Genomic DNA, 13080 nt, shown 5'->3' with positions numbered 1-13080 from the left:
GCGAGCCGCAGTTTGCCGACCACTGGTCTATACAAAGAAGGTAATCGTACATGTCTGAAAACAAATTGTTGTGATGCAGATGAGATTACAATCTAAACAATTTCCAACAGAATTCCAAGAGAAAGTCATACCATTTTAGCATAGTAAAATGTAGTAAGGTATACCATTTGTATGAAAGTTAATGTCTCTGAAGCAGGTAAGAATTTTGCCAGTTCCACCTATCCATTCTATCAGACAATCATTATTTGCCATGCTTGGTAAAGATTACAATTAAACTAGTTACTAAAACTTAACAGACAAGGAAAAGCAAACCAAAAGAAAACTACACTAGGTTAATTTGTAGAGAAATGATAGGTATGCATAGTTTCTTTTAAAGAACAGCCTTTATTTTAAGGATTTTTACACTGATGAATTCAAAAAGTGGTAATGTTATTCTGGAATTTATTGATTTGTACTTAAAAGGAACTGTTGACAAAGATTCACTGAAAATAATGTGAACAAGCGGGAAAATAAAGTTAATAATACTGAAACACTACTTAAATAATTCCAGGACATATGGTTTATCTGATATAACAATATCTCTTAGGTGCTGTCTTAGATATAAAACCTGACTGCTTTTTACTTTTCTAAACACACAGTGGTATAATTAACAATATTCAATCACTTCTGTACTTTCCTGAATATATAAAAATCAAAATACCAATTAAAAACTAATATATCTTCTCTTTAAATGTTTCTTACAGATACAATTTCAATATTTTTATTCAATAGTGGTGTGGTTTAAGAGATTTTTCATTCACAAGTCAAATAACAATCCACCCAAAGGAAACTGATAGTCTTTAGGTTCATAGTGCAAATAAAGAGTTCAGGAATGCAGCAACTGACATTTCTAAATTACAAAACATATAAAATTCTTAGAAGATACATGCAATAAGCTCTACGAAGCAGCTGGCCACAGAACTAGAACATTTGATAACTTTACTGGTGATTTCAATAGGACTCCAGATGTTTCCAAACTCAACTTGAACTCTCATCTTAGGCTTTGTATTTTGCTTTTCCAGTTTCACTAATAACACAAACATGCTAAAAAATAAAAATCCAGAAATTCACATTAGAAAAATGTGTTCTGAAGTGAAAGGCAAGAACAGCAATTTGCATACCTTATAAGAATAGTATTATGCTGCAGGCATTTTTACTAAACAAACAGAGGTTTGTGTAGTCTTACTAATCTCCTCACTTATGCTCATAAATTTATTCTCAGAACTCCTGCCTCGATAGTAGGAGGCGGGTATTTGAAGGAGAGTGAATTAAAAGACTTAAACTAGTTCATTTACTTCTTACTTATGAGCACATCTATCATCTGAAATAATAATGGGACAGTTAGTGTATATTAAAGCTGTTCAACTATTTCATCCAGAAAGAAGTGTCACCCTAGCCTGGCCAAGTTCCAGCTCTAAGGACGTCTTTACTTGACTTCAGCTTTATGTGACTAATGGGAACCATCAGTCTGTTCAAATTATGAGGTGCTGGAAAGAGAAAACAATTCTCTTTCGTAAATTTTTATATGGGTTCTGAAAAATGATAGTGAGAAAAAGAAGTTTTACTTACGTTCAAATCCCTGAAGTATTCATTATAGTCAAGGGCATATCCTACAACAAACTTGTCTGGAATTTCAAATCCAACAACTAAAAGGAATCATAATTCATCATTTAGATACAGAAAATATCACTTTTTTAAAAAGTATTTTTAAATTTTACTTGAGATAGAGAGAGAGGGGAGGGGGAAGGAGGGGGGAAGGAGGAAGAAAGAAAGAAAGGGGGGGAGAGGGAGAGAAAAACAGAGAAACATGCAGCCATTGTTCCATTGTTCCACTTATTTATGCATTCATTGGTTAACCACTGTATGTGCCCTAACTATGGATTAAACCCACAACCTTGGAGCATCAGGATAACGCATCAACCAATTGAGCTACCCGGCAAGGGCCAGAAAACATCACTTTCATATCAAATGTGCCTTCTCTACAAATATTCTCTAATGTAACTCTAAACCATCCTATCCTACATAATAAAAGGCTAACATGCAAATCGACTAAATGGCAGAATGACCGGTCACTATGACACGCACTGACCACCAAGGGGCAGATGCTCAATGCAGGAGCTGCACCCTGGTGGTCAGTGTGCTCCCACAGGCTCATGGCTAGCACTGTGGCAGTGCTAAGGATGTCTGACTGATGGCTTAGGCCCGCTCCCTGCAGGGACATCCCCCAAGGGCGCAGGCCGGGCTGAGGGACTCTCCCCGAGTGCACAAATTTTGCGCACTGGCCCTCTAGTTTCGTTTATAAAATTAGTTTGGGTTAAAGATAGCTAAATGATTGACAATAAGTAATTCACTTACAGTCTGGTCTATATCCAACACTTCGAGGGGTCCTTTTCACCAACAAGCTGTTAATTTAAAAATGTGACATGTGACATATATAGACACTACAGAGCATTACAAAAGAGAACATTAATGTTCTGAAACATGGTTTCATCTGAAATTAGCATACCATGGTCAGTTTTAACATACCCAAAGAAAGTCTATGAAACAGAGAGCTAAATAAATCACAGGGATCACTGGGCGGGGGCAGCGATGAGTTCACACTACAGATGAGGCCTTTGATTGATCTCCACCTGGAACATGATGGACTGTTCTGAGAGCTGCACCCCAACTACCCACGCACCCATCGTAAGACAGCTAATCAGGAAGATAAATGGGTGGGGAGTGCCAATGAGCAAAGAAAAGATAAGTGCTCTCAGTCCAGAATCCCTAGAAATACAATCCCTAAGCCACAAAGAATGTAGGAGTGGTGAGCATCACCTTTCAAGACTTTTAATAGTTTGCTTACAAAGAGGAATTCTAGGTTAAAATGTAACTAGCATGCTAAAGGAGGTAGTATTTATCTTTGAGAGCAAAAACTGCAGGTAGGATGAGTCAACTCTAACAAAAGCTAATTTTGTAACTCAAGTGCTGCGTGCTGAAATTTTTAGCCATTAAAAAAAGTGGTAGATGGTACTTTGAAAGCCTCGTTGTGTGTTAAAGGAAGTCCCAATAAAACTTATGACTTCATACCTTCCTAGATAAATATATTTAAAGAGCTGGAGAGGACCTAAAGTGATTCTCAACCTTAGCTGCACCTGAGAACTTAGAAAAAAAAAAAAAAAAGACTCAACTACCCAGGCCACACCCCTGACCAATGACGTCAGAATCATTGGGGATGGGACACAGACATCGGTTGTGGGTTTTTTGTTGTTGTTTGTTTTGTTTTTAACTCTCAGGTAATTTCAATGTGCACCTGAATGAAAATCACTAGCCTAAGCCTTAGCCTCCAAGGGATCATCTATTCAAGTCCTTCATGATTCTCTTCCAGTCATTAAATAGAGGGTATGTCTGGACTCAATTTCCATATAGAAATTTTTAAAAAGTCATTCACAGAAAAACCCATCCCTCTAACTACACTCACTCGGGAACACTCCAGAAATGATATCAGCAAACTCAGTACCAGCTATACTAAGAGTTCAGTGGAAGTTGGCACTTCATATGCCTATAGATCTAAATGTTTAATAAAGGTCCATCTGTAAGGCATGACTGTAGCTCGTTTTTTAAGTAATTTCCATGCTTAAATGGATAACCACTCCAGAGAAGATACTCAAAGAGCCAATAAGCAAATGAAAAGAATCTCAAGATCATTAGTCATAAGAGAAATGCACAATTATTTACAAAGGATACTGAGTTTGAGATTACATTACTTTTTGAAGATAAAATGGCCGTTGAGAACATTTACCCTAACACAGGAGCAATTCCTTAATCCTCTTTCAAATGAAGAAAATATCCTATGACAAAATGTTATATATACCTTGCAACCTTGACCATCTTCGGATTATGCTGCTTGACCAAGGAAAGCAAGGTTTGCATTGTTTTGCCAGTGTCAATTATATCCTTAAAAAAAAGACATTTATATGGTAAATAAAACCATCATAACTTTAAATTCAGTCATTCTATAAATACAACATACCCAAACTTCATGTATAATTGGAACAATGCCAATTTTTTCAGTGCAGTAATTCTCTCCACAATTCATACACTAGATATTCTAGAATCTGTAAATAACCTGGCTCTCAGCAAGCAGTAGGAATGCCAGTCCTTAGGACTGGATTTTTGTAGGTACCAAGAGGTCAATGAAACTAATTGTGTGTGTGTGTGTGTGTGTGTGTACATGCATGTGTTATTTGAGAATTATGCTCTGCCTTCCATTATAAAAAGTATTTCAGATTTTTTTCATAAATTCAAGATTGGGATGCTCTAACTCTCAGATGCACACTTTCGGAAACTCTGCTTTATACCATCTTAAAAGTATCCAAATTAATAAGGTTTTACTATATAAAATATCTTTATGTGAAAGTGAATCTTAGTAAGTTAATCAAAAGTAGGACATTATTCAAAACAAGCCCATCTCTAATTGGGAAAATATTTATTTACTTATTTATTTATTTATTTATTTATTTATTTATTTATTATTTTAAGTATATTTTTATTGATTTCAGAGAGCAAGGGTGAGGGAGAGAGAGATAGAAACATCAATGATTAGAGAGAATCATTTATCGGCTGCCTCCTGCACACCCACCACTAGGTACTGAGCCCCCAACCCGGGCATGTGCCCTTGACCAGAATCGAACCTGGGACCTTTCAGTCACCAGGCTGACACTCTAACTACTGGGCCAAACTGGTTAGGGATATTATTTTTTAATCCTCACCTAAGGATATTTTTCCACTGATTTTTGGAGAGAGTGGAAGAGAAAGGGAAAGACAGAGAAAAATATTGAAAAATCGATGTGAGCGAAACACAACGCTCGGTTGCCTCTTGCATGCACCCCAACCAGGGCCTGGGAAGGGAGAAGCCTGAAACCAAGGTACATGCTCTGGACCAAAACTGAATCCGGGACCCTTCAGTCCGCAGGCCGACACTCTATCCACTGAGCCAAACCGGCTAGGGCTGGGAAAGTATTTCTTAAACCATACCTTAATGCTCTTCAGTGAACATACTCTCTACAAATGGTATAAAGCAGTGCTTCACAAAGTGGGGTCTGTGAGACATCAGAAATATCATGGCTGGAGAATAGTAAAAAATGCAGATTTTTGAGCTGTAGCAGACAGAATTCTGTTCTGATGGTCTCCAAGACACTCCTGCCCCAGGTGTACACACCAGGAATAATTCCCTCACAAAAGAGGGAACTGTGAAAATGGCAGGATGGTCACTCCCCTGATTAGGTTATATTGTGCAAGATAACTGTAAGAGACTGGAGAGCGATTCTCCTGCAGGCTTTGAAGAAGTCAACTGCCATGTGAGAGGACCATGTGCTACGACATGAAGATAGCCTTTAGGAGCTGAGAACAACTTCTGCTCAGCAAAAAAAAATGGAGCCCAGTCCTGCAACCACAGGTACTAAATTCTGCCAACAACCTGAATGAACATGTAAGAGAACCATAAGCCACAGGAGCCCCAGCATTGATTCAGCATGGTGAGACCTCGAGCAGAGGACCCAGCTAACCTGTACTTGTACTCCTGACCCACGTAAACTGATATAATAAATTTGTGTTGTTTACATCTGCTAAATTTGTGGTAATTTATTAGGCAGCATTACCCCAGAGAAAATAAATCAATCTCAAGTGGAATTAATGAATCTACATTTTAAGAAAGCAACCCATTCCCAGGGATATTCATGTACACAAAACCTTTCAAAAGAGTTATCATTTGTTTATCTTTTAATCTGCCGGGAACCTGGTGACTGAACCTGGCTGGAGAACCTGGACTGAACCTGGCTGGAGAACCTGGCCAGAACCTGGCTGGAGAACCTAGCGACAGAACATGGCTACAGAACCTGGTTGGAGAACCTAGCAAGAGAACATGGACACAGAACCTGGCTGGAGATCCTGGCTGGAGATCCTGGCTAGGCTGCTGATCAACTGAACGCTGTCTCCTTGTCATTCCTTCTTCGCTGTCTCCGTCCACACCTTTGGGGACCCCTGGACCCGCTGGGGCTGGACCCCAGCATATGGCGCCCGAACAGGGACCCCTAGGTAAGCACCCCGCACTCGGGACGGATAGGACTCCACCATAGGAAGAGTGTGGATAGTCTTCACCGACTCCGTCCACACCTTTGGGAACCCCTGGAACAGGATTCCCCTAGGTAAGCCCTCCCCATTGAGAACCCCACACTCGGGACAGATAGGACTCCACCAGGGTACTTCAGACCCCCCTATAGAGGATAAGTAGGGTAAGAAGGTGGATAGTACAGAACTTAGATTGAGAAGATGTGCCATACTGAGTCCAAAGAAAGAAGACTCTGTATTGATCTTTTAACACATATGCTTGCTAGCAGAGGAGTTGAGGTTACTCCCAGTCAGATGGAACATTTTATACAAGAAATATGTCCATGCTTTTCTGAGGAAGGAAAGGTGCCGGAAAGGTAAATGTAGAGGCATGGGAGAAGGTAGGCCCAAGGAGCCTTATCCTTAACCCCACTGCAGCCTTTCCACCCCAGGAAAGTGCAGGATTGGCAAGTTCTCCCTGGGGTAATAGATTTAAAAAATAAAAAAGGGGGAATTTGCCGGGACCTGGTCCATCCTTGCTGTTTCAAGGGCCTGGCATATATGGCATACTGTTCTTAATATGTTTGCTCACCTTCTTGGCACTATGTGTTTTAACCAAGGTCTCTGAGAAAGGTTGTTTCCTCAGGTAGGGATTTTCCCCTGAAGTTAGGGAGGGAATAAAACCTCTTAACTAAGTGCCAGGCGGGTAATTAATCACTTTAACTACAAACAATCATGCTTAAGCTACATAATCTTTACTCCCTGGAATGGAGATAAGAAACGCCCTAACCTTTGTAATAGAAATTGACAGGATTAAAATCAACTGGTATAAATACAGATGTAACAAGACAGCAAGAAACAGAGAGAGAGACAGAACCTAGGCACAGAACCTACACAGAACGTTCTCTAGAGACAGAAGAACTTCGCTGGAGAGAACATGGCAAAAGATCCTGGACAGAAACTGGCCTCAGAACCTAGAGACAGAACCTAGCGAGAGAACATGGCAAAAGATCCTGGACTGAACCTGACTACAGAAATTGGCAAGAGGACCTGACTAGAACCTGGTGACTGAACCTGGCTGGAGAACCTGGCGAGGGAACTTGGCTACAGAACCTGACTGGAGAACCTGGAGAACCTAGCAAGAGAACATGGACACAGAACCTGGCTGGAGATCCTAGGCAGAACCTCTCTGGAGATCCAGACCAGAACTTGGCTGGAGATCCTGGCTGGAGATCCTGGCTAGGCTGCTGATCAACTGAATGCTGTCTCCGTGTCATTCCTTCTTCGCCGACTCCGTCCACACCTTTGGGGACCCCTGGACCCGCTGGGGTTGGACCCCAGCATTAATCTATAAGCTAAAGTTTCTAAATAACCTTAAAAACAACAGAAATAAATTCAGGTTTACAGTTGCTCTTAGGCCTTAAACTATTTTACATAAAAGAATGAGAATTCATTCCATTGGTGGGAGTATAAAGTATATGCCACTTTGATAAGTAATTTGGCAATCTACATATATAAAAGCCTAAGTGACCGGCCAATTGCCAGTAGCTATGATGCACACTGACCACCAGGGGAAAGACACTCAACGCAGGAGCTGCTAAGCTGTGCTGACTTGGCAGCTGAGGTTCTCAGGTGACGCTCCAGAACCAGAGAGGAGGGAGCCTGATTCCAGGGTGCGTCACCCAAGAACCACCCTCTCGCAATCTGGGACCCCTCGGGGGATGTCAGAGAGCCAGTTTCAGCACGATCCCTGCAGGCCAGGACAAAGGACTACACAGGTGCATGAATCCATGCACCAGGCCTCTAGTAATAGTATAATTGAAAATGTACAAATTCTACAACCCAGTCATTCTACTTTTAAGTGCCTGCAACTAGAAGGAACTCACACAAATGTGCACTGGGACATGAAAAGGGCAATCTTAGCAGCCCTGTTGTAGAAGGAAAAACTGCAAGCAATCTCGCTATTTGTAGGGCATAAATTGGTTGATTCGTACACTGCAATGCTATGTGGCATTTTTACGGACAACTGACTCTATATATGTAAAAATGAATAACCTCAAAACCAATTTTGAGTGAAAATAACAAGTTGTAAGAGAGAATATGTATAATGTGGCACTATATAAATTTTTTAATCAAATATATATTGTAGCCCTGGCTGGTGTGGTCCAGTGGTTGGGTGTTGTCCACAGGTTGCCAGTTTGATTTCCAGTCAGGGCTCATGCCTGGCTTGCAGGCTAAATCCATGGTACGGGGCATGCAGGAGGCAGCCCATCGATGTTTCACTCTCACATCAACGTTTCTTTCTCTCTCTCCCCCCCTTCCCTTCTCTCTCTAAAAGTCAATTAAATATATATATATATATATATATATATATATATATGTGTGTGTGTGTGTGTGTGTGTGTATCTAGATACATGTATGCAATAGAAGCATTAAAAACATTCATGTGAATAATATACATTAACTTTATTTATTCTTTTAGAGAGAAGAAAGATGAAAGGAGAGGGAGAGAAATAGAAACATTGATTGGCTGCCTCCTGCACGCACCCTACTGGGAATCAAACCCTCAACCTGGGGAAGTGGCCTGACCTGGAATGAACCGGCTACCTTTCAGTGCATGGGATTATGCTCAACCAACTGAACCACAATGGCCAGGGCTAATATACATTAACTTTAAAAGAAAAAAAAGCCCAGCCAGTGTGGCTCAGTGGCTGAGCATCAACCTATGAACCAGGAGGTCAACAGTTCGATTCCCAATCAGGGCACATGCCTGGGTTGCAGGCTTTGGTCTCCAGTCGGTTGGGGGCGGGGGTGCGCGTGCAGGAGGCAGCCAATCAATGATTCTCTCTCATCATTGATGCTTCTATCTCTCTTTCCTTCACCCTTCCTCTCTGAAATCAATAATCAATAAAAATATATTAAATAAATAAATAAATAAATAAATACACACACACACACACACACACACACACACACACACACACACACATATACACTGAGTGGCCAGATTATTAGGACCGGCCAGATTTTTATGACCACCCCATCAGTACTTCGTTGGGCCACCTTTTGCCTTCAATACTGCAGCGATTCTTCTTGACATTGACTCCACGAGATGTTGAAAGGTGATGCGAGGAATCTGACACCATGCCTGATGAATAGCACTGCCCAGTTCTGTGACATTTGATGGTTGTGGAACCAGTTTCCTGATGGCTCTTTTAACTTCGTCCCACAAATGCTCAGTTGGATTGAGATCTGGTGATTGTAGGGGCCACCTAAGCAAGGTAAAGTCTCCCTCATGTTCTTGAAACCACTCCTGCACAATACGACATGGCGCACTGTCTTGTTGGAAGAAGCCATCTCCATTGGGATACGCCATCAACATGCTAAGATGAACTTGACCAGCAACGATACTTAGGTATGTTGTGCTACTCAGACGTTTATAATGGTATGGCCCTCTAGCAACTTCAGCGCGAAATTATAGCTAATTTGCCTACAAACATCAGGTGGTCATAATAATCTGGCCATTCAGTGTATGTGTGTGTGTATGTGTGTGTGTGTGTGTGTGTATTTAAAAATAAATAAATAAAAGGAAAAAATTCAAGCCAAAAGAGAAATATACCAAAACTTTCCATTATCCAGTACAAATTTGACAAGAAAAAAAAAATCTCATTTTCTTATAACACAAGCCTACCATCAAAATTGATGAAGAGGAATTTCTTTCCCTAGCTTACCTTTAGGACTGTGCATACTAAGTTAGAAAACATAAACACTATATTAAAAGTATGTAGAACTTACTTCAACAATCAAGACATTCTAGAAGAAAAAGAGAAATGAAAATCAGTACAATGAATCAGACAGTGTTTCTAATTATAACTCAAATCACATCATAACAAATCCCATCTGTTGGGATTTAGAACTCTTTAATATAAAATTTTCACTGCAATAGAATTTTTAAAAATAAAATTTGACCCATATGTTCATTTTTTAAAAGTTTGTACTGCTTAAACAGAGGTCTAATCTTGGGAAAGTCATAAAATTTTTCAGATCATCAGTTTCCTATGTGTAAAATGAGGGACTTGAATGAGTATGTATATAACTCTAAAATTCAAGAACTATAATTTAGAAAATAACTCCAAAATCATGCATTTAACTTACCATATGGAATCCAATTCAAAATCTATTTACTCATTAAACTAAAATTGTTCTGCATTTTCTGGATAAGTTCTTATTATTAGATTAAACTAAAAAGGGTACCAATCTTTGCTTACTCCCACCAAAAACCTTCACCCCAATTTCTATGCCTCAGAATTTTATAGCTGAAAGAACCCTTAGAGAAAATACCATCTAACTATTTCCAATGTATAGAATAGTCCTATTTGTTCTTGTGTTAGTTATAGGAATAAAGTAGCATTTCACATACTGGTTATAATCATTGTCATAAGATCCATACTATATTGTTTATTTTCATTCTCATTTCTCTGTCACATATATATATAGCACTAGAATTTTAATGTTCTATATATTCTTTTAAGTCAGTGATTACCAAAGTAGGGCACACAAGATACATTGGGTTGCAAGAAATAAATATTAGAACTTTTAAAAAACCTCACTTTGTATAATCAATAATTTTGCATATACTTTACAATATATATTACTACCACAGTTCATATTTATTCATCTCTTCATGTCACAACTAATTTGTCTTTCCATAGATACTTCAATCCAAATATTTAATAAAATTGAATATAATAATTAACTGACTAATCATTGTTTCACCACCTACTATGTGGCTCTTTCTCAAGATTTACATTACCATAGCTAGCACATCTGAAGGATAATATTTTCCTATCAGTAACTGGCTCACTGTGGCAGCAATGAGCACCACTGGATGAAGTTGTAGTTTGAAAACATCACTGAATTTGGAGACAGAGAAACTGGATTCTAGTCTTGGCTCCAATACTAAGTAGCTACAGAACCTTGGTTAAATCATAATTATAGACTTTAACTGGTATGAGACATTTTATACAAATAAAAGTCCAGAGACATCAATACTGTTTTAAAAAAATAAAAAAATAAGTAAAATAATGAAAATTGCTATCATTGAGAGCTTATTTTATGTCAAATAGCTACATCCTTAATTATTAAATGAAAAATTTGAAGCTCAGAGATCAATGAGTTGCCTAAAGTCACAAAAATAGTCAGAGAGTAGAGATTTGAAGGGGTGTTTTCACATATTTTAACCCATTAAGTGCACAAAGGGGGTTGTGGAATACGTATCTGCACACACTATGTTCCAAAAAGATAAACTAAAATAGAAAGTCTAAATAACCCATAATCTAACCACCAAGAAATAACTTCATCCAATTTATGTCTTGATTTTTTCCACAATAAATGTGCTTTAGTGTGACTATCATGAAAAGAAAGTTATTTTAGATATGTTTTAAGATCACAGAGTTACATAGTGGGACAGAGCCATTAAGTGGGAAAGGCAAGGTCAAATAAAAGCACAGAATGTGAAGGCTAGACCCCTTCCAGCACTAAAAATTGACTGCAGAAGTAAGGGATTCAAATGACTTCAAAATATGGGCAAAGCATGCTGAAAAGGAAAGAGAATAGGTCTGGCAGTGGTGTATAGGATGGACAGAGAGGAGAAGGGATCAAAAGATTAAAATTTCTCCTTTAAAAGTTTTCCAAAGATGTTGAAGAGGATTTTAGTTTGGCATGACTCTGATATGGGACCACAGAATTTTTTAAATATGTTTTTATTGATATTAGAGAGGAAAGGAGAGGGAGAAATAGGAACATCTATGAGAAAGAAACATTGATCGGCTGCCTCCTGTACTGCACGCTCCTCACTGAAGATCGAGCCTGCAACACGGGCATGTGCACTGACCGGGAATCAAACCTGACCTCCTGGTTCATGGGACGACACTCAACCAAACGGAGCCACACCTGCAGGGTGGGACCACAGAATTTGACACAAGTGCTGTATGCTAAAGTTTCTTTATAGATACTCAGTCAAATAAGATGTGAACATTAAAATGTAAAAGCCACCTGGCTGGTATAGCTCAGTGGTTGACCATCGACCCATGCACCAAGAGGTTACAAGATTCCTGATCAAGGCACATGCCCAGGTTGTGGGCTCGATCTCCGGGAGGGGTGTACAGGAGGCAACCGATCAATGTTCATGCTCATCGATGTTTCTATCTCTCTCTTCCTCTCCCCTTCCTCTCTCAAAAAAAACAATGAAAACATATTTTTTTAAAAATGTAAAAGCCAGATGACAAAAGTGTTTCGGAGAATGAAAGATCTAGATTCAAAAACAAGCTCTACCACTTACTGGCAGTGTGACTTTGAGTAAGTCCTTCAATTTTGCTGAGTCTTATTTTCCTGATCTGTAAAATGGAGCTAATAATATACACCTCACAGAAACACTGTGAAATGTTTGAGATTATGCCTTTATATTAGGCACAGGGTCTATAAGTAAAAAATAAATGGCAGCTTAAAAACGCAGCACTCTATTATTGGTTACTCAAAAATCATGTCATGTATTAGAAGAAAAATGTTCAAATATCTTAAGATCTCTATTAGTTCAGCCAATTGTTTATACTGCAAGAATTTTGATGTTTAAAAAACTCTTTGAAGTTTCTTAAAATAATAGTTATGTTTGAATTTACTGAGTGTTCTAATTCCAGAAATTGGTGTAAGAACTCTACATGCATTATTTCACTTAGTCTTCTTAACTCTATGACGTGCCTGCTGTTATCATCCCCACCTTACATATGGGAGACAGAGCGATTAAATAAACTGCCCCAGGTCACATGTTAGGAAGTACTGAGCCAGGCTTTGAATCAAGGCTGTCCAGCTCCAGAACCCACACTTTCAGCCACTACATTTTGCTGCTCCTCTACCTTTTCAGAAACTATGTGTGCGCTGGCTGGATAGCTCAGTTGG

General features: G+C 39.1%; 1 protein-coding gene across 1 annotated transcript in view; it reads right to left on the bottom strand.

Annotated features, from left to right (window-relative positions):
• Positions 1-372: 372 nt before the first annotated feature.
• Positions 373-13080, bottom strand: part of HPRT1 (hypoxanthine phosphoribosyltransferase 1) — a 40945-nt gene continuing 28237 nt past the window's right edge. The window contains exons 5-9 of the mRNA XM_081115149.1: positions 9922-9939; positions 3893-3975; positions 2395-2441; positions 1609-1685; positions 373-1083 (exon numbers count right to left, since the gene is read on the bottom strand). Of these exons, the coding sequence (XP_080971275.1) occupies positions 1036-1083; positions 1609-1685; positions 2395-2441; positions 3893-3975; positions 9922-9939 (273 nt within the window). The 3' untranslated portion in view covers positions 373-1035. The remainder of the gene's footprint in view (positions 1084-1608; positions 1686-2394; positions 2442-3892; positions 3976-9921; positions 9940-13080) is intronic.

This window comes from Myotis nattereri (assembly GCF_964212035.1).
Source record: "Myotis nattereri genome assembly, chromosome: X".
Taxonomy (NCBI): Eukaryota; Metazoa; Chordata; class Mammalia; order Chiroptera; family Vespertilionidae; genus Myotis; species Myotis nattereri.
Note: the sequence above shows the minus strand (reverse complement) of the source record. Positions and strands in the feature narration are given on the sequence as shown.